Source organism: Amblyomma maculatum, chromosome 9 (genome assembly GCF_055883805.1).
Source record: "Amblyomma maculatum isolate TAMU_Amacu chromosome 9, ASM5588380v1, whole genome shotgun sequence".
Taxonomy (NCBI): Eukaryota; Metazoa; Arthropoda; class Arachnida; order Ixodida; family Ixodidae; genus Amblyomma; species Amblyomma maculatum.
In genome coordinates, this window is record NC_139352.1 from 65,637,024 (window position 1) to 65,662,722 (window position 25,699).

At 44.1% G+C, this 25,699-nt stretch overlaps 2 protein-coding genes across 2 annotated transcripts in view; one reads left to right on the top strand and one right to left on the bottom strand.

Moving 5' to 3' along the window:
* Window positions 1-603: 603 nt before the first annotated feature.
* LOC146179261 (calcium-activated chloride channel regulator 3A-1-like) overlaps window positions 604-25,699 on the top strand; it is a 45,168-nt gene continuing 20,072 nt past the window's right edge. The window contains exons 1-5 of the mRNA XM_084578934.1: window positions 604-687; window positions 6,806-6,975; window positions 10,204-10,501; window positions 21,550-21,656; window positions 22,934-23,110. Of these exons, the coding sequence (XP_084435060.1) occupies window positions 6,820-6,975; window positions 10,204-10,501; window positions 21,550-21,656; window positions 22,934-23,110 (738 nt within the window). The 5' untranslated portion in view covers window positions 604-687; window positions 6,806-6,819. The remainder of the gene's footprint in view (window positions 688-6,805; window positions 6,976-10,203; window positions 10,502-21,549; window positions 21,657-22,933; window positions 23,111-25,699) is intronic.
* The window catches only part of LOC146179262 (uncharacterized), a 57,992-nt gene continuing 44,949 nt past the window's right edge, over window positions 12,657-25,699 (bottom strand). The window contains exons 2-3 of the mRNA XM_084578935.1: window positions 21,118-21,241; window positions 12,657-12,903 (exon numbers count right to left, since the gene is read on the bottom strand). Of these exons, the coding sequence (XP_084435061.1) occupies window positions 12,829-12,903; window positions 21,118-21,241 (199 nt within the window). The 3' untranslated portion in view covers window positions 12,657-12,828. The remainder of the gene's footprint in view (window positions 12,904-21,117; window positions 21,242-25,699) is intronic.

The following is a 25,699-nucleotide window of genomic DNA, read 5'->3' on the forward strand; positions in this document are numbered from 1 at the left end:
ATGGCGTACAGAGCTGAGTCCGTATGACCGATGCTATTGAGAAAAGGCCGTGCTGCTGAAACATGACACTATCCGGCTGAATATGTATACGGAAAACGTCCTTGCAATGGCGTATAGAGCTGAGTCGGTATGACCGATGTTATTGAGAAAAGGCCGCGCTGCTGAAACATGACACTATCCGGCTGAATATGTATACGAAAAACGTCCGTGCAATGGCGTATAGAGCTGAGTCGGTATGACCGATGTTATTGAGAAAAGGCCGCCCTGCTGAAACATGACACTATTCGGTTGAATATGCACGGAAGGAAATATTGCGTTCTCTTAGCTGATCGGCACATTTGTGGGAAAGATTCGGCTGAGTGCTCGTTTTCTTTCTCTGCACATGTGTTACGTGTTTGCCTGTATACGATACTGTGTTTTAAAACTATTTTCACTTCATGGCAACTGTCTGCCTATACGCAAGTATGGGTACCATGGGCGTGAATACGCATGAGTGCGTAGACATTCGATAGTCGTCATTTATGCTGATTTATCACGGAGGTTGCATAGAATACAATGTTATCAAGGGTCATCTGGCTCTCATATAGCAAGGATCAGCAGTAACCCTTTCTGAGTCACGATTAAAAAGCGCGGCATCGAGGAATTCGCACAGAGCAAGCTGAGTTTGTCTGCACCAGAGTTTGAAAGGTATGTGTTACCAAATTAACTTTTCTTATGTTCGAAAGACTAATTTTCATTATCTTTGCGAAGGAAGTTTTATACAAGTGAATGCTCCAATTCTCGTGCCCACCTCTGTATATCCCTCGAATTTAACGTACACTTTATATTAAAAGCACTTTGAATTTTGAGACGCCTGTAATGATTTCCATACAGTGGGAGAAAGGAGGCAGGCGCCGGCAAAAGATACATGGCTGCCGTGACGCTATTTAGAGATAGCTTCAATCAGAAGTGCTCTATTTACTTGCTTCATGAAATAGTATATCAATTTCATTTCAATCACCCTTTGTTAGTTGTAGCTAAAATAAAATGCAACTGCCCCTCTTTCTTCCGAAGTGCTCCTGTTTAGTGACGTGTTCGCGACCCTAGCCGTCATAAAGTTCCTGTTAATCGAAATCATTTCAGAAATATTTGTGTCTGACCAGGTGCTGAACTTAAGTCAGAGCTGAACCCTTAATCGGAATTGCAAGCCGTACTTTTGTCCAGAAGCGAAACCGAACTAAATCAAAACTTTATTTTAGCGTCATCTAGAAGCTGAACGACCGTTGGAAGGATTAAACAAATCTGTTTGAATTGATACGACTCTTCTTTAGCCGAATTTATTTAACCGACCTCGACAAACGCTGCAATCTTTCGAAAGTCAGGCGAGAGCGTTGGTGGAGTCATAAGCGAATAATCTCTCTGACAGGTGGTAGTTGGCTATTTACATGACTGCTAACGGATTGTCGGCTGGTTGTGCGGTGTCGGGAGACCACATAACATCGAAGGAGTGCATAGAGTCGAACCTCGGACGTCTGGACCTCGAGAAAGACATCGGATACCCTTAGGCCACGCAATCACATTCATATGGCTTGGTTAAAGCGGGACTTTGTGCCTACGTCGATAGTCCGTCACAAATTGTCGTGGCTTACGGCTTTAAGCGAATACGTATGCGGGACGTAATGGAAGCACAAGCTAAATGATTATAAATGTCATCATCATCATCTGCTGGACTATTACCACTGAAAGGCGGAGGCCTCTCTCATATTCCTCCAATTGACCCGGTCCTGTGCTATAGCTGCATCCAATTGAACCCTGTGAACGTAACCTCATCCACCCACTTAACTTTGTTCGGTCCTCTGCTAGAACTTTCCTTTCCTTTGAATTGATTAGTTACCCTTAGCGGCCATTGAGCAAAATCGCTTCGCAATACATGTCCTGCCCATGTTAACTCTTTGATTTTGCTAGAATGTAGCAAAATCGCTTCGCAATACATGTCCTGCCCATGTCAACTCTTTGATTTTGCTAGAATGTCGTTAGGTCGAGTTATTTCTCTGAAACAGTCTGTAGGCATCCTATAGCCTAACGTTACACTTATGCCATTTTACGTTCCATAAATATTTGCGTTGTCCTAGAATAAGTAGAACCTTTATTTTGTTACGCTCCAAGTTCCAACTCATTGATGAGCACCGGCAAGGTGCAACTTTTATAAACTTTGCTCTTGAACGGTGTCGATAAGCTGCTGGTCATAATCAGCGAGTACTTGCCAGATGCTCTCCGCCCTCAATCTTATTCCCTTAGTTAAATTCTTTTCGTGGTACGAATCTGTGCTTACTACCTGTGCTAGAAAGTCATATTCGCCTACCGATTCCGATGCTTCTACCTTTCGTAAATATCTGTTCCTTTCCGAGGCTATTGAACATTACGTTAGTCTTCTGCATAATATTATTTCTGCCTTCTTTTTTGCTGCCTAGGTTGTCAATCATCAATTTCAATGTGTCCCTTGAGATAGCTGCAAGGTACTCTCATCGGCGTATCGCAGATTACTGAGGTATTCTCCATCAACTATCATCCCTAACTGATCCCATTCCAAGTCTCTGAATACTTCCTCTAAGCAAGCTGTGAACAGTTCTGCTTTTATTGTGTCTCCTTGCTTAACATTTGTTTATGGGAATTTTATTACTTTCTTTATGCAGAATGCGTTCGCTGCGCAGCCATTATAGATATTTTCCAGTACTTTCACATACGGCTCTACGCCATGATTTTGCAATGACTGCATGGCTGCTGAGATTTCGAGCATGACTGTTCTTCCGCAATCAATGAATGCTATGTATAAGTGCAGCTTATATTCGAAGCAGTTTTTACACCCGGTTGATACTATCGATATGATCGATGGTAGAGTTCCCTGTCTGAGGACCTGCTCGATCTTGCGGTTGATTGAAGTCTAAGGTCGCAATGATTATATTAGAAAATGCATTAATGAATACCCTGTTCTTAGCGGATATTAAGCTTATTGGTCTGTAATTTTTCGAGTGCTCAGCGTCCCATTTCTTTGTATTAATGTAATGTTACCGCTCTTCCAAACTTCTGGTACCGTCAATGTCATCAGGCATTGTCTATTCTCCACCGTCAACACATCTGCAGTGAGCTGATCCTCCCAAGATGCTTTTTGCCTTTTCGTAGCGTCTAAAGCTTTCTTAAACTCCTCCTTCGTTCCTGGCGGAACGTCTGAGTGCTGCTCTCCGCTACTGTCAATCTAATTATTGTCTTGCCTACTTCTGCTGTTGTATAGGTCAGTATATAATTCCTTGACTGTTTTGATTATCTTGTCCATATTATTGATCAGAATGACCACCTTGTCCCTTGGCGCTTAAATCTGATTTTCGCCTATGCCTAATTTATTCTTCACTGCTTTAAGACTTCTACCATTCTTTAGAGCATGCTCGATTTCTTCCATATAAACTTCCTTATATCGGACACTTTGCATTATTGATTACCTTCAAAAGCTCTGCAGTTTTGACGTTTGTCGGGTTCTTTCATATATTGGAGTATTCATAGGAGGCTGTGCCAAGTTGCTACACCAGGGTAGCTACATCCCGTTCTGGGGAACCAGCGCGTTTTAGGAATTGTTCATCGAAATCAGTTCGCACCCCCAAACCTTTTATGCAATTCCACGGACATGTGGATTTTGTAGGGATTTAGCAGATAAGAAAATTCATGTGCGCAAACCTGGATACGTAAGTTGAATCTGTGCCATCAAGCCTTTAATGGCGGAGCTCGAATACACTCGTTACTTCTTGACCAACGTGGAACATTTCTTTTTTAGGGAAGTTGACATTTCTTTAACCAGAGATGTAGCGTTACGTGAGCTGCAGTAGGCCGCGAAAATAGCCCTTATATCACTAGATAACGAAACGGAGACAGAATTGCTTCCGCGAAACAGCCTACAACCTTGCATTAAGCGAAGTTTTTAGTCATGAAATATTTTTACATCACGGTGATTAGAAAATTTCTATTTATTCAACTCCTTCATTCGCTTTTCACTGGAATTGTTTTTGCCATTTTCCCAATGGTCACTGCCGACCTAACTGGGCCCAACCTTAAACTCAACTTGGGAGGTTGTGGTCAGGTACTCCACATCGAAAATGAATAAGTAGTTATTGAATAAAATCGCAGCCTTCTCATGCTAGGGTAAATTTTATGCAGTGAGCAACGTACGCCCAACATACACCCAGCTAATACGCCCTACTTGATGTCCTTTTTTAATGAAAACTGGCAACCGCCCCCCCTTTGAGGCCACTCTCATTATGTTTTAAAGCCCTCACGAGCCCAACTATATTTCCCATGCGCTCCTGATGTAATGCAAACAGTGATACTTATCAGGCCCACTTGAACGACATGACCTGAAATTATAACGTTATTGACGATAATTGCGCATCTGTTAGAGAACGCGAAAGATAAAAATGCAGAGAAACCCTTCAGCTCAGCTTTTAAGGTTATAGCGTGTTAGCTTTCTTCGCTCCCGTCTGTCTCTCCTCTTGAGGATCGTTATTCACGAATGTGCATTTTTCCTCACATTCTTTCTGATCTTTTATATATGTCTCAATTATTTCCCAAATAATCGTTACCATACAGTCTTAGGCTGCCTCTATGTATGGAAGGCCAAGCGACGTAAACAAAAAAGTCCCGCTTGAACCAAGCGGTAAGGAAGTGGCTGCATGGTCTAAGAATAGCATGCTTGACACATGATCCAAGAGTCTCATGGAGTCAATTCCCATCGCACCAACCTATCTCAAAAGAAGAGCCGGAGTTGGCAACTCCTTCCATGCCGTCCGGTCTCGTGACGTCATCAGTCTGTGATAAGCCACCCGCGTGCAAACTCCCACCTGCTAGAGCAATGCCCATAGTTTTCCGCCCACAGCACCGACAAGGTCGGATTCTTTGCAGGAAGAAACATTTTAGCTCTATAAGGTTAAGATATAAATTAAAAAAAAGGTCTCATATCTCAGTATTCATTCGAAAAGCAATGTGCGCCCGGTGCATGGTCTTAGGTATCGCATCATTGACGCCTATGATATGCAAGGTGAATGGTCTACCACAAGACCACTGATTCTTTCTGCTTCGGCTCTTGTGAAAATTTCATTTAAGTTTGTCGCGCTAGAAATTCTAACGCTAGCGAATGTGCGAAGTTTGTATGCCTTGAGCTTGCATATGTGTCCGCCAAAACCAGCTCAGTTGATTCAATTTCACAGCGTGAAAATAAAGCAGTATCTAAAGGAATTGGGCAACGGGCGAAAACATCCGTCGTATTTTCGGCCCCAAAGAATTTCGTCACATTGTGTAAGGTTCGAAAAGCGAACAGCAATGGAGCACGCGGACGTATGGCTCGTCTGCAGAAGGTGTATGTTACTTGCATTGAAGGTGTCATATATGAGGAACACTTTAATGCGGGGAGCGGTACATCGACCAGACGAAGAGACGTCAAAACGCGCGATTAATAGAGTACGCACTTCTCGTTAAGGGTTGATGACTATGATCTCTCGTTGACCACGGTTTTCGTGCGAATCAACAAATTGAAAGCCATTTCTTGAGGAAACTGTTATAAGAAAAAGTAACTTCACGACCGCGCAATTTATAATTGAAGCTGAAATGATGAATGCATTGGGGATAGACGTCACTACGGTTATATATTTATTTTATATATATTTATATATTATATATTAAGGCAGCAGTAGTATTAGCAGAAGTGATAGTGTGCATTTGTCGTGTAAATGGGCTGGAAGTATGAAAATAGGACGTTGAGAATATTGGCTAGGATTCGAAAGCCATTTGAAAGCGTGGCTGCACAAATTTTCTGCGGTTATCAACATTACGCGCTGCAGTTTCCGCATTACATGTCGCACCATCTGGTAGCCGGCGCGTGAAATAGCGATGGTGTATCCACAGCCCTTACCGATTGGCTGTGGTACAGCGGCGCGCTTGATAGCGGTGGCCATAAATGTATCCCTATTTATGGTGTCACATGAGGGCCCCAGCGTGAAATATAGGAAGTTTAACAATATTTTAAACTGCTTTAATGAGTGAAAAAAAAGGCAGCGGTGGCTAAGTGACTAGGACGCTCGACTACTGAAACCGAGTATCCTGACTCGATCTCGATCAGTGCGAATCTATGCCGATAGTTTCTTCGCATGAAATTACTACAAGTGATCATAGTCAAGCAGTGATCAGTCATATATCTCAGGCGGCCAAAACCATATGCCCAATATTGCAGTTTGCTGGCAATGAGGTATTTTTATGTAGGGCCGAACATTGCCAACGGAATGCAGACTACACACACACATTGTTGGCAATGTGCTCGTGTAGGGCCGGATATTGCCAACAGACTCCCAATATTGGGCTTTGGTGTGTGATGACTGAGAAGGTCCATCGGTGTCTGTTGTTTGGCGAGCTTAAAAGACTCGTAGGAGAAACTCCTTGTTGGAGCCGGTACAGCGGACTGAGTTTGAATGACATGTGCGAGGTCGCATGCTTGTGACCTCACGAAAAGCTTATCTAATCAGAGCGACGGCACACGCGTTAAACGATTTTGATAGGCCCCGACCATTCGAATAAGCGCTCTCGCACTAATAAACTTTGTCGAAAGTTAGAGCTCATGTTTGTTTCTTCTTGTGTAATCTCCCTCTCCTGCACTACAATCTCACTATGATCATGCAACGAAATGCTTAAAAGCCACACTGCTCTACAAAACTTTCGACTGCCGCCCCATACACTATTCTCACTGGTACGCACATCGCCAAGGCATTCATGCTTTCTGTGCACCCTTTCGCAGCGTACAAAGAGATAATGGATGGCCGGTTGCCTGTAGCAGCTGTGTTCTGCTTCCTGCTGATAAATGTAGCTTCGCTGGAGATCGACCCGGCCGACGGCGGCTACAAGGATCTGTTGATCGCCATCCATAAAGACGTCGCCTACAATGAGACTATCGTCGATAACATTAAGGTATGAAATGAAACATTACCTTTCACTTTTAATTTCGCTACATCGGCCCGGCGTATCACGCCCAGTGTTCTTAACAAAGTTTCTGGGTAGTATTACCTGTCCTTTTCTCTCTGATATTGCAAATGCTTCGAACTCAGTGCAGAATAACGTGAAAGAAACATAAGGTGTACAGCACTACATCAGCTGTGCTTTTTTTCCGAGAACCTTCGTGCATGTAACCATTACAAGCTTCGCTATCGTGATGAATATAGGACTCAGAAGTAACAGCGTGCGGTAAACTGGTCTTCATTGTTCATTCTCTTTAGAGCGAGTTCATTGCAACCTGCGTTCTAAATAACCGCCGGAATTGAAAATTCTTCCATCACGTTATACTGTTATTTTGATAGATTTTAGTAGAAAGGCAAAATGTTTCTAAAAATAATTGGAAGATACCAAATTTGCAGCAATAATGAAAAAAAAAGAATCTGGGACTGTCTCTGAAATCCCTTCCTATGTGGCTACGTGCCCACTTGTAGGAACATGTTTTTGATTGGCAGGGGAGGCTTAAATGTTTTCAGCTCGACATCTGCAGCCTTCTTAGGAATAGCTATCCTGGCGATTGAAATGTAAAGGCTGGAAAAGGATAAATAGATCGCAAATGAGGCTGTTAAGGACACTGCACGATGCGACGCCCAGGGCTGTAAGGCTTACATGGCTCAAGTCGCGGCAGGCAAAGGTGCTCACAGGGTTGTGAATGAGAGACTTGCATATGCTTATCCAGATATAGACATCTAAGACACATGGGTAGAAGATAGAGATGGTGGAGGTATATCAAATCAAATCAAATTATATTTTCTAACAAGTAAATGGCCGCCTGGGCTAAAATCTGTACACAAACAGCTTGACAAAGGCCAAGGAAACCCGTACGCAACATAGCAGGAGCAAACAGCAAATCTCAGAAGTTCATTAAAAATTCGACAATGATATTCAAAAGTGTTATGGAATACATACGTCACTGCAGCACGATATGGAAACAAAATAAAAAGTTGAATGAAATTATTGAAAAAAGATCAGCAAGGCAGAAAGTTCGTAAAGGCGAGTATAATATTTGAAGAACACATATATGGATAGCTTATATTTGCATGAAGTAGGTTCTCAACTGTTGGACTAAAACCAACAGTGTCTTTATATTTATATGCAGAACAACACGCTTCGGAACGCGACATCTTACTTGTTTGCCGCTAAATCTGCAAACGATTATTATGCAGGGCCCATTACAACTCCAAAGGCTTCAGTCACTTTCAATGAATACATTTCAAAAAAAAAAAGAAAAAAAAAGCATCAGCCTACGCAGTTTCCCACTATGCTTGCTGGAGCAAGCGTAGTTGGGAAACCGCGTTGTTGTGTTCACAGTTTTTGTCGAATGATGTTACTGGTCTTGTGTGATCAGCCATGCAGTTATGCGCAACATCTTAGACCTCAAACGGATATTTTCCGCAATAAATATTCAATTAGTAGTTGTTAAAATTATTTTTTTCATCTTTAGCAGCGCGGACATATCTGCGGCCCGCTATTAGCCTGCTGGCCGCAGATATGTCAGCTGGAGAGGATCAGATAACTACAGATTTGCTGAAGGACGGGGGGGATATCGTGCTAGAAAAACTGGCCACCCTGTATACGCAGTGCCTGGTGTCATCGACGGTACCGGAACCATGGAAGAATGCAAACATTATCCTCATTCACAAGAAAGGGGACTCTAAGGACCTTAAAAAATACAGACCAATCAGCTTACTGTCTGTTACGTATAAGGTATTTACTAAGGTAATCCCTAATAGAATCAGTACAACCTTAGAGTGCAATCAAGCAAAGGATCAAGCAGGGTTTCGGAACCGGTACTCAACTATCGATCATATCCATACCATCAATCAAGTGATAGAAAAATGCTGGGAATATAACCAGCCCATATACATAGCATTCATTGATTACGAAAAAGCATTTGACTCAGTTGAAACCTCGGCGGTGATGCAGGCATTACGAAATCAGGGGGTAGATGAGCCGTACGTGAAAGTGCCGGAAGATATATATAGTGGCTGCACAGCAACCATAGTTCTGCATAAAGAAAGTAACAAAATTCCCAGAAAGAAAGGTGTTAGGCAAGGAGACACAATCTCCCCAGCACTATTCACAGCTTGTTTAGAGGAAGTATTCAGAGACTTGGAATTGGAGCAGTTAGGGATAAGGGTAGATGGAGAATACCTGAGTATTCTGCGATTTGCTGATGACATTGCTTTGCTAAGCAACTCGGGGGATGAACTGTAAATAATGATTGATGACCTAGACAGAAAATATAGAAAGGTAGGCTTGAAAATCAATATGCACAAGACTAAGGTAATGTTCAACAACCTCGGGAAGGAACAGCAGTTTACATTAGGTAGCGAAATACTGGAAGTAGTAGGCGAATATGTCTACTTAGGACAGGTAGTAACCGCAGATCCAGACCATGAAAAGGAAATAACAAGAAGAATAAGCTTGGGATGGAGCGCATTTGGCAAGCACTCGCAGATTATGACTAGCAGCTTACCGGTATCGCTCAAGAGGAAAGTATACAACAATTGCGTCTTGCCTGTACTCACCTATGGGGCTGAAACGTGGAGGCTAACCAAGAGAGTTCTACTTAAGTTGACGACAACCCAGAGGGCTATGGAACGAAAAATGGTAGGGGTAACATTAAGAGATAGGAAGCGTGCAGATTGGGTCAGAGAAATAACTCAAGTTACCGACATTCTAGTGGAAATTAAGAAGAAGAAATGGACATGGGCAGGACATGTAGTGCGAAGAGAGGATAACCGATGGTCGCTGAGGGTAACAAACTGGATTCCAAGGGAAGGAAAGCGTAGCAGGGGGCGGCAGAAAGTTAGGTGGGCGGATGAGATTAAGAAGTTCGCAGGGGTCAAGTGGATGCAGCTAGCACAGAACCGGATTAAGTGGAGAAATATGGGAGAGGCCTTCGCCCTGCAGTGGCTGATGATGATGATGATGATGATTAGCCTGCTGATTATGACCAAAATATAACGACAGTTCTTCATCTCCTACCTTTTGCTTAACCTATTCCCGCTCTGCATTAAGCTAACACGACGAACTTCTCAATGTGTCCGTAGGAATGCTTACGTGTAGGAGCAACTTCTGCGGGTAATATATAATATAAGCATGCCTGAGTGAATGGCAGAAATGGTGTATCGCCACCCATAGGCCCTGCTTCAGTCTTCTTCCGAATTCCTGCACCGGGCAACGAACGGACGTGTGTTCTTCAAACACGTGACCATCCACTTCCCGAACACGTGGCCCAAGAGAAGCAGTGCGAGACTCGTGTCTGGGAACTCCTTCGAAAAGAGCGACGTCCGCTTTGAGCTTCCAGCGTCAGCTCACGAAGACCGGCCTTTCACGAAACAGACGCGGCCCTGCGGCCAGCCGGGAGATTTCATACAGATTCCTCCTGCATTCATCGCAGAACTGAAGGAATCGACCATGGCGAAGTACATTAATCCAGGTACGCTTGTGTTTAGCCAAAGAAGCCAAAACGTTTTTTTTTTTTTTGAAAGCCGGTGGGGTTGCATGGTGCCTTTCTTACGAAACGGAGGCAGGGTCCGTATTCTGAGTTTGCGTCGTTATCGGTATCTCACTTAAATTGAATAATCTCATTGGTGACAATGTCGAAGCCGGATGTTGCCACTACAAAACTGGAACTGGTGGCGACTTCCGGTTCTGCCATTTCCATCAATAAGATGATTCCACGTCAGGGACATAGCGGCACTTTCGATAACGACGCAGACTCGGAATACGGACGGTATTTTGATTATTGGGCAAACGAACGGCACCATTTTTAAGCTGCCAGCTAATAAACGATCAGCTTGAGTCGTCCGCTGCCAGATTGTTAGTACCCACGTACACGTTTTCATCGCTGGTGATTCGTGAAAACAGTAAAAGCTTATGGGCTACGAAAGCGTCAATCAGCAGAAACTGGAGACAGACAAAAAAAAAAACTGAAAGGGGAGACGTTAGCCAAGCAATCACATACGCTAACTTCCAAAACTTACGAAGCAAATCTTCCTAGCTGAAGTTTACAATGAAAAACAAAAGAAAATAAGCAATGTCTTGTACATATTCGTAGGAGTCGACAACTTGGTTTCCACCTTGCTTTCAAGAAGAGTGTTGCAGAGCAAGTCAGGTGCGGAGACGACCCAGCGCAATTAACGGCTTTGCAGAATACTTTGACGACAGCTTGTAATAAAATAGTTATATCTTGAAACAGTGTAGTTTATATGTTTGTTTGTTTTTAATCACATTTAAGAGCGAGAAGATTTAAATTACTTTCAGGTCTTTTTCTTGGCACGTTAATTATTCATTGCTCAAACTCGATCGGCACGACCAGTGTACTGCTAAAAGGGCTGTCCAGAATTATAGTAAAATGCACTTCAGCTTAATTGTAATTTTATATAGAAGCTCTACCCGGGCCTGTAATGTAAGGTGTAATATTAAAAACAAACTAAAATGGGTCGCCTCATATATGAAAGGCAGCCCATTTCACACATTCTTTCATTGTGATCAAGAGACCCGTAGGTGTCTCGAAACATCATGTTTAAAGCATTTTTTTTTCGGTATTTGACGAGCTAGTGTACGTTTTATTCGGCCACTATGTCTGCCCCTCGACAGACACGATTCTGTCTAACCCTCAGCTACACTTGCAAACTATGTGAGCAAAACTCACATAATAAGGGCGATGAAGTGGAGAGAAATACGATTCTCTCTAAAACATGGAACATCTTTCGCAACCTGTTAGGCCCGGAAAAGTATAAGACGCCATGTGACATAAGGCTATCAAATACTAGGCGCGCGTACGATGAAGACGACGAGGACTTCATGAAAACTTAATAGAAACATACGTGGGAGATACCTCGCCTACATCCCTCCCCGATTACAACAGAATGCCCAGCGAAACTTCACGGAGGTTGAGATGAGGGCAGGAATCGTGAGACTCAAAACGAATTCGGCCCCGGGACCAGACGGGGTAAAGAACAAATCGTGAAGAAACCTAAACGGCGACTCCATTCCCTTACAAAAATGCATGTGGGATGTCTATAGAAATTCGGACCATATCTGTCAACATACGCTGTTGTAACTCTATCGATAATCATTGACATCTTTGAAGGTGCCGTGTTGACCCCATGTTGAGCTCTTTTGGAATAGTGGCAAATGTGTTTCTTAAGAGCGCTTTTCGAATTCGCGCCACTGAAATTCTGTTAATTTCAGGCTCAAATGCTTCACAAACTCTGCAAGTGACGCTTTTTGATTTTCTGCTACCTTTCCACTCCTGAACAGAAAATAGTACACGACCATAGGTTTGCCAGGAGCAGACACGAGGTCATTTTCATTAATGAATAAGTAGTACAGTACATCTCCTAGCTGTGATAAGTCACCACATTCTATGTTCTGCTCGACCAATCAACAATCCTGTCTGATCAGTGCTGGTTAATGATAAGCATAGTGAGGCTTTAAAGAACAAAACAGATCTTGATCTTTTAAGCCCCATTATACTTACTCACTCATTAACCTACACTAAACTGATTAAATTGTTGATTGGTCGATCAGAACATAGAATGTGTTGACTAACCGCATCAAGGATATGTGCTGTGTTACTTTTGCATTATTGTAAACCACCTCGTGCTGACTCCTGGCTAACCATTGATCACACACCATTTTCTGTTCCGCAGCGGAAAGAGAACAGAGAATAAAAATGCGCGTTAATGAGAAAGAAAAAATATGCATCTTTGGTGAACCCATAACATGAGCTGGGTTGTTTATTTTCTTTATTTCAATTTATGTGCAAGGTATGACGCCAGGCTGTTCTTTGCGTAAAACGCTGATACGTCCGGGAACTCCTCGCATGTGATGCTGAAATAAACAATGGAAATCATAATTATGTTGCGGTATATACTAACCTAAAAATAAAGCAAAGACATTTGTGCGCTGCTCCACGTCATAGCTCAAGAAATGTTTTGTCTAAAATGAGTTGTCACTGTCTTTCACTGCTTAGATGGAATCGACCGCTGCCTCAACAACTCGGCAGCAGTACCACATGTTTCATTTCTCCCTGATAAACAATATATGCTGCCGCCAAAGATCCAATTGTGAATATAAATAGCAAAGCGCAGGTCACAAGCATTATTACCCAGAAAACGTCAAGCAAAATTACCAACTATAGGCACTGAAATAAGCGGAAACAAAAAACACTGCAAAAATGGTGGAGCTGCACAGATTCAGATAACCCACAATGTGTGACAGAGGCATATTATGATCGCGATAATGTGTCCGTCTCAGCGCGAGTAACGTATCGAAAGAGTACAGCACTATGCCGAAAAATCCGTCAAAAACGGTCACCGTGTAAAAGAAAGAAAGAAAATGTCGCCATCCCAACTGGCGTTCCATCGGCCCTAGCGTCCGCGTTAGAGACAAGCCTCGTTCTCTCTCTCTCTCCCCCTCCTTTTTTTCCGACGAGGCTAGCTTGCCTGCTAGAAATATTTACATGTGCGCTTCCCCTTGTAGCACACATTGTACAAGACTGGAACGAACACGAAAAGGAAAAAGCAAAACGCTCACCAAAATGCAGATGCTCCGCCCGCGTCGGCTTTTCGCCTAGAATCCAAAACGCCTGCGACTGTTGAACATCTTAAACACGTCCTCCTTGCGCGGAAGCTGCCGCCTAAGAGCGGAGTCCTCCGAAGACTTAGACTCAAATGCGTACGTTCGCGCTCCAATTTGAACAAAACGATCTTCGTGATAATCACCAGCGAAAAACCTACATACGGTGCTTCGCTCACAGTGCTAGATGCGACCACGGTGGCGGGAAAACGCCAACTGAACTGGCACATCGCCGCACTCAGCGTACCCGCGTCTGCGTGCAAAGAAAACGGAGCGCAGAAGAACAACTTCGGTGAAAAGCCGCCACCCCCGCTGCGCGACTGCTGAAGCCAAGGTCATCTCCGTGAAGACAAACCACGGAGAAGGCAGAGAGCGGAGACAAAGCGGGAGCAACCCCTCCTCCCCCCCCCCCTCCTTTTTTTCCCCCTGCCGACAGGAAGTGACCCTCGACCTCTCCGGACATGCTGGCGCCGTTCACGGGGCACGGGGGAAGTGGGGTGCGGACAGGAGCAAGGCGGCGGCCGAATGCTTCTTTGAAAAGACGAGTCCCCGATAGAAGATGCATGCAATCTTGTTTTTTTTTTCTTCTTTTTTTTTTCATACGCGAATGTTTTTGCTATGCGTGTTAACTCTATAGTATCCGCGGGATCAATCGGTGATTATTAGAACCCCTCAATGTTTAAAGTGACTTGTTTTTAGCATGGTGTCCACTTTAAGAAAGGAAAGAAAAGAAAAAAATAACAGTAAAACTCTCCAAAGACATAGAGCGGTGGAGGATTCCAATACAGACTGCACCTCATTTTGCGGCAATAAGCTACGGTCAAAAACACCTAGGCTTGGGCAGAATGTCTGACCCTGAAGCATATAGTGAACTTTGCAACTGGTTTAAAAAAGCTCTGTCCTGCCCTACATAGTAGGTTCAATCTAGGATCCTGTTTGTTAGTATGATGACTCACTGAACTTGTTTTATGATAAATATAAAATATGTCCCACCACTAAAGTCACCTTCTGTGACATACAAAAGCTGATCCATTACGGATTGTGAATGACATTACGATATATTTGCAATATTAGTGGAGCCTTTGCCATCGTGAAGATTTTAGGGCATATTTTCACTGTGTTGTTGCGAAGTTTGAGCTAAGTGGGCACCGTTAATATTCACTTCTCTATAACATGACCGAGCACGCAAATGCATGCTGCTCTAATATTTTCCTTTGCAGAATGTGGCCAATAGTTGATTACAAGTGAGATCAAAAATGCATAACGAAATTGTTACATCATGTTGTTATCATTGGTGCCTAAAATTACTTAAAAACACGGGTCAGCATAAACAGTATACGCTGATTCTTCTTGAATGTTGAAAACCGACAACAAAAAGCATATAGAAAAAATAGCACAAAAAGTCTATTGGGTAGAACACAATAAAAATTCTGTTGGCCCTGTAAAGATTGCACTCAGCTGGGGTTGAATGTCTATCGAAATTCAGTACATTCAAAAGGCGGTCAATAGTCCGACAATAGAGTTTCAAAACTCATTTTTGTAAGGATTAGGCACAAAATGGAGTATATGCAGAAATCCTGGGAAAAAAGCGAGCTGCCACAGCAGTGGAAAACCGCAAATATCATTCTAATACCAAAACCAGGGAAGCCTCCCCAACTGGCAAATTTAGGACGAACCTTCCTAACCTCCTACGTAGGGAGATTGAGTGCACCCGCATTCCAGACCGGACTAATGGGGTTCATGGAACGGAACAGACTGTGGCCAAATGAGATGAGCGGCTTCGGTTCTCACCTTTGTACGCAGGACAACATGCTCCAAATTAAACGCGATATAAATAAATTAGACTCAAAATCGAAGGACGCACGGACAAACCTGGACCTAGCCCTTACAAAAATGGGTTTTGAAACTCCATTGTCGGACTATTGACCGCCTATTGAATTTATTGAATATCGATAGACTTTCGGCCCCAGTTGAGTATAGTCTTCACACGGCCAACCAAATTTTCAGTGTGTTCTACCCAATAGACTTTCTGTACTATTGTTTCTATATGCTTTTTGTTGTCAGTTTTCAACATTCACGAAGAAAATAGCGGATACTGTAGTGCTGACCCACGTTTTTAAGCGGTTTTAGGCGTCAATGTTGAAAACATGTAGCGATTTCGTTATGCTTCTTTGATCTCACTTGAAATTAACGATTGGCCAGATTCTGCAACGTAATATAAGAGCAGAGCCCAATTGCGTGTACGTTCATATTTATTGGGCAAGTGCATATGGACAGTTTTAACATTAACGGTGCACACATAGCTGATAGCTCGCAACAGAGTAGCGAAAATATGGCCCTGAAAACTTTATGATGGCAAAGGCTCCCCTCACTATTAATGCAAACACATCACTGAATGCCACTCAAACCTCGTAATAGATCATATTTTGTATGTCACATAAGGAAACTGTAATGCTAGGATATACGTATATATTTTATATCAAAAATAAGTTCAGTGAGTCATCGCACTAACGAACACGATCCTGGATTTAACCTACTATGTAGGGCAGGGCAGAGCTTCATTAAACCAGTTGCAAAGTTCAGTATATGCTTCAGTGTCTGACATTCTGCAGAAGCCTAGATGTTTTTGCCCATAGGCCATTGCCGCAAAATGAGGTGCAGTCTGCATTGGAATCCTCCACCGCTCTGCGTGTCTTTCGAAAGTTTTTTTTTCTTTCCTTTTTGAAGTGGCCACCACGCTAAAATTAAGTCACTTTAAGTATTGGGTTGTTCTAATAAGCACGGTTTGGTCACACGGATACTAGTGAACAAGAATAACAAAAACATTCGCTGGATTAAAAAAAAAAAGAAGGATAAAGCGCGTTTTCTTCCGGTGACTTTTTCAAACACGCATTCGGCCGCCTTGCTCTTGTCCCCTTCGTACGCACAGTCCCCGTGCCCCGCGGACGGGCGCCAGCAAGACGGGAGGGTCGGGATTGCTTCCTGTTGCTCGGAGGGGGCTCCCCGCGGTGTCTCTGCTCTGCCTTCTCGGCCGTTTCTCCTCACCGAGGCGGCCTTGGCATGGCCGGATTCGCGCCGTGGCCGCGACTTCCCTTTTTCCCCGAAGTGAAACCGCTTTTCTGCGCCCCGTTTCTGCATGTGTTTTCTTTGCACGGCGACGCGGGTCTGCGTGAGTGCGACGGTGGGTCAGTTGGCGCTTTCCCGCCACCGTGGTCGTATGTTGCACTGTGAGCGAAGCATCGTGTGGAGGTTTTTTGGTGGCGATTATCACGAAGTTCGTTTTGTTCCCATCGGAGCGCGAAGTGAAGTGAGACCCATACGCACTGAACTCTTCGGAGGAGTCCGTTGTTGGGATAGAGCGTCTGCGCGAAGAGAACGTGTTTAAGAAGTTGAGCAGTCGCAGGCGTTTTGGATTCAAGGCGAAAAGCGGGGCGGACTGAGCGTCTGCGTTTCGGTGAGTGTTTTGCTTTTCCTTTTCGTGTTGATGCCAGTCTTGTACAGTATGTGCTACAAGATAATCAAGCGCGTATGTACATATTTCCGGCAGGCAAGCCAGCCTCGTCGGAAAAAAGAAGAGGGGAGGGGGAAGGGAGAGCGATAAAGAGAACGAGGTTTGTCACTACCGCGGACGCGACATTTTCTTTCTTTTAAATGGTGACCGTTCTTGACGGGTTGTTCAGCACAGTGTTGTACTATTTCGATACGGTACCTGCGCCGTAGGGTAATGCTGGCGAGTTCTGGAGGCAGCGGCGATGCTAACTAAGCAGTGAAAAATAGTGCCAACTCATTTTAGACAAGAAATGCAATTTCTTGACCTATGACGTGGGGCAGCGTACAGATCGCTTCGCTTTATTTTTTTGGTTAGTATATACCACACCTTAATTATGAGTTCCATTGTTTATTTCAGTTTACGCATGCGAGGAGTTCCCGGATGTATCAGCATCTTACACAAAGAACTGCCTGGCGTCATACCTTGCGCATGAATTGAAATAAAGCAAATAAACAACCCAGCTCATGGTATGGGTTCAGCAACGATGCAATCCTTATTTCGTTTCTTATTAACGCGCATTTTATTTTTGTTCCTTTTCCACTGCGGAACGACAAAAAATGATGTATGTTACCACTGCACCACCCCGGCGGGGCACAAGGATAAGTAATACAGCACATATCCTTGTGCCCCGCCGGGGTGGTGCAGTGGTAACACGCCCGACTACTGTGCCGGAGTTCCCGGGTTCGAACCCGACCGCGGCGGCTGCGTTTCGATGGAGGCGAAACGAAGAGGCGTCGTGTGCTGTGCGATGTCAGCGCACGTTAAAGATCCCCAGGTGGTCGAAATTACTCCGTAGCCCTCCACTACGGCTCCTCTTTCTCTCTTTCCACTTTCATTCCCACCCTCCTCCCTTCCCTTACGGCGCGGTTCGGGTGTCCACAGAGCAAGTGTGACAGTTACTGCGCCTTTCCCTTCCTGTGAACCAATTTATTATTACATATCCTTGCTGCGATCAGTCAACACATTCGATGTTCTGCTCGACCAATCAACAATCTAGCCAGGTCAGAGTATACGTTATTAGGTGAGCATGTATAATCGGGCTTAAAATAACAAGATCTTTTTTGTTGTTTTTTTAAGCTTCACTATACTTATCATTACCAAGCACTGATTTGACATGATTGTTGATTGGTCGAGCAGAACATATAATGTGGTGAGTTATCGCAGCTAGGAGATGTACTGTACTACTTTTGTATTTATGAAAATCACCTCGTGTCTGCTCCTGGGAAACCGATGGTCGTGTACTATTTTCTGTTGTTCAGGAGTAGAAAGGTAGCAGAAAATCAAAAAGCGTCACTTGCAGAGTTTTTGAAGCAGTTGAGCCTGAAATCGACAGAATTTCAGTGGTGCGAATTTCAAAAGCGCTCTTAAGAAACACATGAGCCACTATTCCAAAAGAGCTCAACATGTGGTCAACACGGCACTTTCAAAGATGTCGATGATTATCAATAGAGTTTCAACAACGTATGTTGACAGATCTGATCCGAATTTCTATAGACACCCAACATGCATTTTTGTAAGGGCTTGATCTCACGAAAGCTCATGATGTGAAACTTGAGGCATTCTAGAAGTACTAAACAAGTTAGACGTAGGTACCAAAACACACACGTACACCAGAAATTTCTTGACGGGCAGAACTGCTCGCATGAGATTTCAAGCTTTAGAATCTCCCCCCACGATTTAACTAGGAAGCCAGGGCACATCACAGGCGTCTCTGCTGCTCCTTCTAGTTTTCAACGTGACCATGATAGAACTCCTCGACAAAGTAGCAAAGCTCGAGGGACTGTAATTTAATACGTACGCCTACGATAACAAACTATGGGTCAACCGGGGCAGCCGCTCGACAGTATAAAATCTGCTTGAAATCGCCACTGACACCATTTTTACTTCTCGGCCAAGAGAGGATTGGCAGGCCAACCACCGTCGTTGGCCTGCCAATCCTCTGCGCCGTCGTTGTCCACTTCTCCTCTTTGTCTCGTCTTTGTTGCGCACGTATATTACTGTCCATTATGGTTCACCAACTTGCCCAATCAGCCGTTCTTCTACAACCACAAAAATTCCGAACTCTTTATATATAGTTCGAAGCACCTAAGGGGTAATGCACCCTCTGATAGAAACAATAATGTGGACGGTACACACGTACGGAAGGTTGAGCAAATCGAATCCTAGGCCTGATCCTCCAGTCGCGTTGTCGCAATGTCGAGATTATCAAGAGGCTGGACCGTCACATGATGCAGACTCTGAGTCTAATCAGGCTTGTGCCCTATATACATTGAGGGCTGAAAGGGAAAACTGAAGACGTAGCTTAAGAAAATCTGTCCTAAGCCGGATAAGCTACGCAACACCGTACCTTAATTTAAAAATTGCAGAAAGAGCAAAAATATATTCCCCGATGAGGAAGTGCCCCAGCAAAAGTGCTAGGACTATCCATATGCATACCCACGGAAGGAATGCTAGCTCTAGGAGTACACAGATCATGTACAGAACTAGCTGAGACCATGCGCACCTTTCAAATCGAAAGACTCTGGGACAAGAGACAGGAGGAGTTATCCTGTCCAAAGTTGGAATTCCCCTCGTGTCAAAAGACATGCATCCGGCGCAACACAACAAAGGCAGAAGGCAAAACAAAGCCAAGGCTCTAGAAATTCTCATCGGAGAAATGTCGGAAGGTGCGATAGCCTAGTTGGATGCCACCGGAGGTTGCGGTAGCATCATGGTGGCAGCTGTCGTCAAAGGCCGAGGTTACGCCGCGGCGGCCGTCATCCTGCGCGAGCAGAGCATTCAAGCTGCCGAAGTTGCGATAGCGTTGGCTAGCTTATGAACGGAAGCACAACAAGTAATAAGTGACCGCAAAACTTGTATCGAAAATTTTATTAAGGGGAGGATCTCTAGACCAAATGCTAGACCAGAGAAGGTTGACCAGGAAAGTTCAGATAATTTGTACATCGGCTCACGCAGCCATCACCGAGAACAAAGCATCCCACAAGTTGGCTTGAGTTCTTTACAACCGAGAAACGAGGATATACTTTGGCGACCGAGGGAGCGGAGAACGCCTGCTAAAAAATGGAAAGATTATGCAGCAATATAGATTGAAACGCAGACTGCCCTCCCCCCTCCCCTGGAGACGATTGCAAACCTACAGGTGGCCGCACCCGGTTTTCAGGTTAGGTATTGACGGCCTCGCCTTCAGAACAGGGGTCCGCGACCCTTGGCCTCGCCCTTGAGTGACAATTAGTTCCAGTCTCTCTTAAAAACACTGGTTTATTTCCGGACAAATGCAAAAGCACTTTATGAAAGGAACAAACAAAAGAAATGCCACTGCGCTGGAGACATGATGTCGACCAGCACGACAATACATTGCCAAGGATAAAACCGAACGAGGGTCAGGGCTTCACCGCGGCACACAAAACACACTGCGGCGCGAACAGGGCGAGCGATGGTGCAAAAGCACTACCTGCGGCCCAAGCGACATTGCTCCTCTCGTGTCAACAGCTCACGCGAATACGCCGAGGCCATTTCTACAGGCACTCCTTCCATCTTCGTGCCTCTGGTCTTCTTTCCGTCGTCCCTGCATGCCCGGATGGCCCGTGACGCTCGCTGGCCTCCCCGCTTTGGCCTCCCCGCCAGGGCAAAAGGCCCCGCGCCTTAATTTCGACGCCCTTATCTACTCGTCTTTTCGCCGCTAACAACCCGCCCTCAAGATTGGCTGCTCACTCATGCGCACTCGCGCCGCCCGCGCAAACGCAATATAAATACAAAAACGCGCGCGGGGCTTAAAACACTTCAAGGGGCTGCGGAGCCCCAAAGGATGATAAATGCAAAACTTGTGATGAGAGAGGGACCCTCGATCACATAATTTTAGAATGTTCACACTCTATCGGGGGAGCACACAAAATATATAGTAGAGAAACCTGGAATACCTTGATGCGTAGTTGGGACCCTGAGCCCCAGCTTCTAACCATCTGCTTGGAGGAAGAGGCCGCCGGGACACAAGACCTCCAGGCGCCCGCTTCTGAAACGCCATCATCCCCTTGTCCCTTAGGCCTGCGAGCCAGGAGAGTCCAGAGGGGCTAGCCATATTCTGTCACCAATAAATGTTTTTCTATTTGAGAACTGCACTTTAAAAAACAGTCATACTGACACTAGCGATAGGCCTAACCGCTCTAGTTCGCTGCCCAGCAGCTTGTTGCCATTTGTTTATTGATGCAGTTTGCCACATAAGACAGTTATATGAAACTTAAAGGATAAAAATGAAATTCATTAGGGAGAAATGACACTAATCGGAGGTTCTACCAACTGCGGTAAGTTACATACTAATTGCACCATTTTTCATCGCCATTTCATCCTTACAGCCTACGTGTTTGTGCACGAATGGGCCCACTACCGGTATGGCGTGTTCGACGAGTACGGAAGCCATGACGACGACACATTTCCCCTCACCTATTGCGACGATAACAGGGTGAGCGCCGTTAAAAACGCGGAGACGAAAGCAAGTCTGTGATAAAAATGGTGTGAAAACATACACATACAAGACCTTCTGAAAGACGGCATACAAAAGGGGAGCGGCAAACCTGGTACGATCTTGATTAAGGTGTTTTTTTTTGCGATATAAAGAATCAACAGCCTCAGTTATTAACCTAAAAGTAGGTCGTTATCACACAGAAGCAGTGTGCTAGCGTTCTTCTGCTGATGACAGTCTTAGAGGCACTGATTTCATATATATCGGAGTGAAAAACCGTGAACACACACTAAAACTACACTTGTAATAAACCACGTCTGCTGATATGTTCAAATATACCGCATTAACAAATAAAACGCTGGTTGCGCAAAAAGACAAGTGTAAATATTTTGCGTCGCAAACAATTTACTACCTGAAACAAAGAACTTTTCATCAAAACGTGACTTGGAACTTGAGTTTGGAAAGAACACTAGTCTATCTCGAACATTACTTTTCTGATATAACCGCCTTCTCCCAGATGTTTCTCAATGATGATACAGCCCAAAAACCATAAGATCAATAATAAACCTTCCAAATGTCGCATCAGAACCAAGAATACGCTGAAGCGGAGAAATCACCTTTTGTTGGTTTCCGGTTAACGCAGACACAGCTCAGAAAGCCAAATATCGCAATAAAGTGCCCTAATATCTGATCAAAACTAAGAGCACAATGAAGCGGGAAGGTTTGTGACAAAATATTTTAAAGCAAGATCAGAAATGTTCATTAATAGAAGTTGTAAAGCCTGCAGTGCACGCCCACGGCGCAGTGGCTATGGCTATTCTGCTACTCAGGCAAGTTATCAATGCGGGCGACGTCAGCGTAATCTCAGGCACCTGAGTTATATGTGATCTGTTCCAGACTTATATCGCAAGTTTCTACCATATTTCGTTGCAGAATAGAGCACATTAGCGATGTGTCAATCACGTGTTTTTCACCACCTTCGTATTAGCCCCGTATTCCTCCAAGTCTTAAAATCGGCAGGTCTTTAAAAAATTGCTACCGCAATAGCGGAGCTGTCTGTCGTGTGCTGTGTTGACCCGTTTTTCAAGGATGTTCTCAACGTTCTGTAACAAGCAGCGTATAGCTTAAAAGTTTAAACTTTATTGTGAAAATAGCAGCCCTGCTTCTGCACTCGAGCGACTCAATAGTTTGCAGTCGACACATCGTATTGAACTTGAAGGCGCTCAGTTGAAACATCTTATTATTCTTTTTTTTTTTCTTTTCCATCATGCTCCAAGGTGAGGCTGAACTCGTGCTCTCAGAGGATTGGCTTCCGGGCCACGACCAGAAGTGGTGAAAAATGCATGATCAACAAGGAGAATTGCCAGCTTTTCAAGAACTGTACGGTGGAGATCTTGATGCCAAGTAAGACTCTCGTCGAGTCATCCATCATGTTTATGCCGTACCAGAACAATGTAAGTATATCTTGCCATGCATCTGCAGCCACGACGCATTGGCCAGAGACATTGTGGCCGTCCTCCTGATACATCTATCGTCGTTTAATTATTTAAAAGGATTCCAATTAGTTTATGGGTATTTGATTGGGTAATCGGATTACGGGAAAGGTGTGCGTTACTCTCTGTTATAGACACGTGACCGCCAGTCAGATTTTGTTTGAATGTAGGAAGTCTGCGCGTTATTGCAAGTGGGCAGCCAGTCTTCGAAAGTCAGCATGACGTTTTTCTTTTTCAAGGAGGTGCCTGCATTGAGGAAATGAAATGAAAAGGTTAGAGCAGTACAGGGAACTTACCGATTCATTAATCCTTATAGCGTTATTGTCAAAAGGAGGAAAAACTCGGGCGCTCGCGTCAGCCTTTCCTTTATGTACCTTAACTCATGATTTGTGTGATGTCTCGTCGAAAATGACTCCAAACTTAAGCTTTCATCTATGCAGGATAGTTGTTACAGAGACTGCCTACGATGGCCTATTCCTATTCCATTGCCTATTAATGACACCGGTTATTACATATTTAAACTGTAAGATTGCGGAGAAGGATCACGTTGACAGTCTTTCGTTCGGATTGCCGGCAGTTAGCCCTGCTTTCTCTTGGGAGCGCCCAGTAACTTTGTCCAAGTGACTTTTTTCGAAGGGGAGCAGACCAGCTTTGTATTTTTGGCCACAACAGATAAGCCACTATCTCCCACAGCTCACTCTATTGTCCCTTGTTGCTGCCATCATCATATCCTGTTCTACGCTGCGCTAGCGCTTCGGGATGCAAAGTGTCTGCCTGAGCATCAGCGTTTGCCAATGTATGGCGAAAAATTCCATCAAAAATTTTTCGGATAATTGGGATGTTATCCTCAAGTAGCAGCTGTCCTGTGAAGACAGTTTACCCACAAGTTAGGTGTGTTGCGAATGCGTGGCCCACATAAAGGATTTCCTGTTTAATATTTTATATGGAAGGTAACCTTCTCATCAAACGCTGATAACATGGTCTCCTTTTCGTAGGCTTTGTTATTGTGGCGGGCTCAGGAGTACTGTCATCAATTTCGATGAAATTTTGGCTATGGAAAAATTACGGGACATTTAAGCTCCTTCTTTAAACGTATGACGCGATAGAGCTCCGTCGTTAGCGGGCATATACTTGACATCAAAGAAGAGAGCAAGTTGATTTTTATTTCAACTTTACACTTCGATCTGAGCACCCCGAGTTGGCAGCTGCTCTAAAATTTCTGATATAATGTGGCGTCGTTTAGGAGCACAAAGCTTCCAAAAATCAGTGCTTAGTCATGCCAGCTGCCAGCTAACACTTGCAGCGCCTTGCAGGTGATTGCTCATAATACTGAGGACAATGACGACGTCACATTTTCTGAGTAACGCTGCTTATGCGTATCGCTAGGAACTTTCCACAGGTTAAATGCTTTTAAGTGATGTTCTTGGGAAGCATAGAAATTTTTTTTCTGGTAGTCTGTTTTGCGTGGGCCTTGAGTAAAGGACGTGATTTGTCATTCTTCACACTGAATGTTTGGCTTGACATAAGGTAGCACTTATATATGTTGTCAGTTTCAACCCATGTCTCTAGCTATCCTCTGATATGATTAGATGTATGATGTAGGCAAAGGCATATTGTATGCCATAACACGAAACTCTACTACGAACGACAACATCACAATCACTCACAATCCCAATCGATTACATTACAATCAGAGACCTTCGAAGGCATAAACTTCAGTCGCTTCAAATCTCTATATTAAGATGGCCTTAAACATGACTAGCAGATGTATACTATAAGCAACAACAAATCGTATGGCACCACCTCTCACTAGGACTACAGATTTAGGACTAGGAACTCGCCATAGGAATAACGGTTGTCCCGCAATTTTTATGCGATATTCGGGAAAATTGTCGTACTATGGTGTTCGGGCAGTGGGAAGTCTCACATAAACTGCACAAGAATGAGTATGTTCGTGATTACAAAAGCAACAATTAAGAAATCCAGCACCATCTTGCAAGAATGAACAAAATGAAAGAAAATGCTGTAGATTTGATGGATTAACTTCAATTTTTATCTGTGGTCTTGAAAGCTTCAGGTATTGAGCATGCACAAAGATATGACACAGAGGGACATTTGAAACGACCTCTTTCATTATCAGTGGTATGCTTCGATCGAAGTGCAATGCAAGTGCATGTCTATGAAGGGAGAGTGTGCTCGGATGTCTAAACGCGCAAGAGGAACCGCTTGCGGGAACTACTAAAGTTTTTTCGTCAAACCCCCAAAATAAGGAGTAGCTTAAGTGTTCTTCAATTCTTTCCTAGGCTCGCGTGCTTGAAAGACATTTGAACCAAGTGGCCTGCACTTAATATATACTTCACTAAACACTGTGGACTATTCATTCTGAGCAATACAGACCCATGTATGAACAAATTACTGCCTCTCCAGTAAAGGAGAGTAGATGCAAGCACTAAATGGTTACGGACATGAGACTGTGGTGCCACACTTGGAGACGACGCCGAAGCCATTGTCCGCCCGCGCAGCGCCCCTCTCACCCTGGAGTGCTCTTCT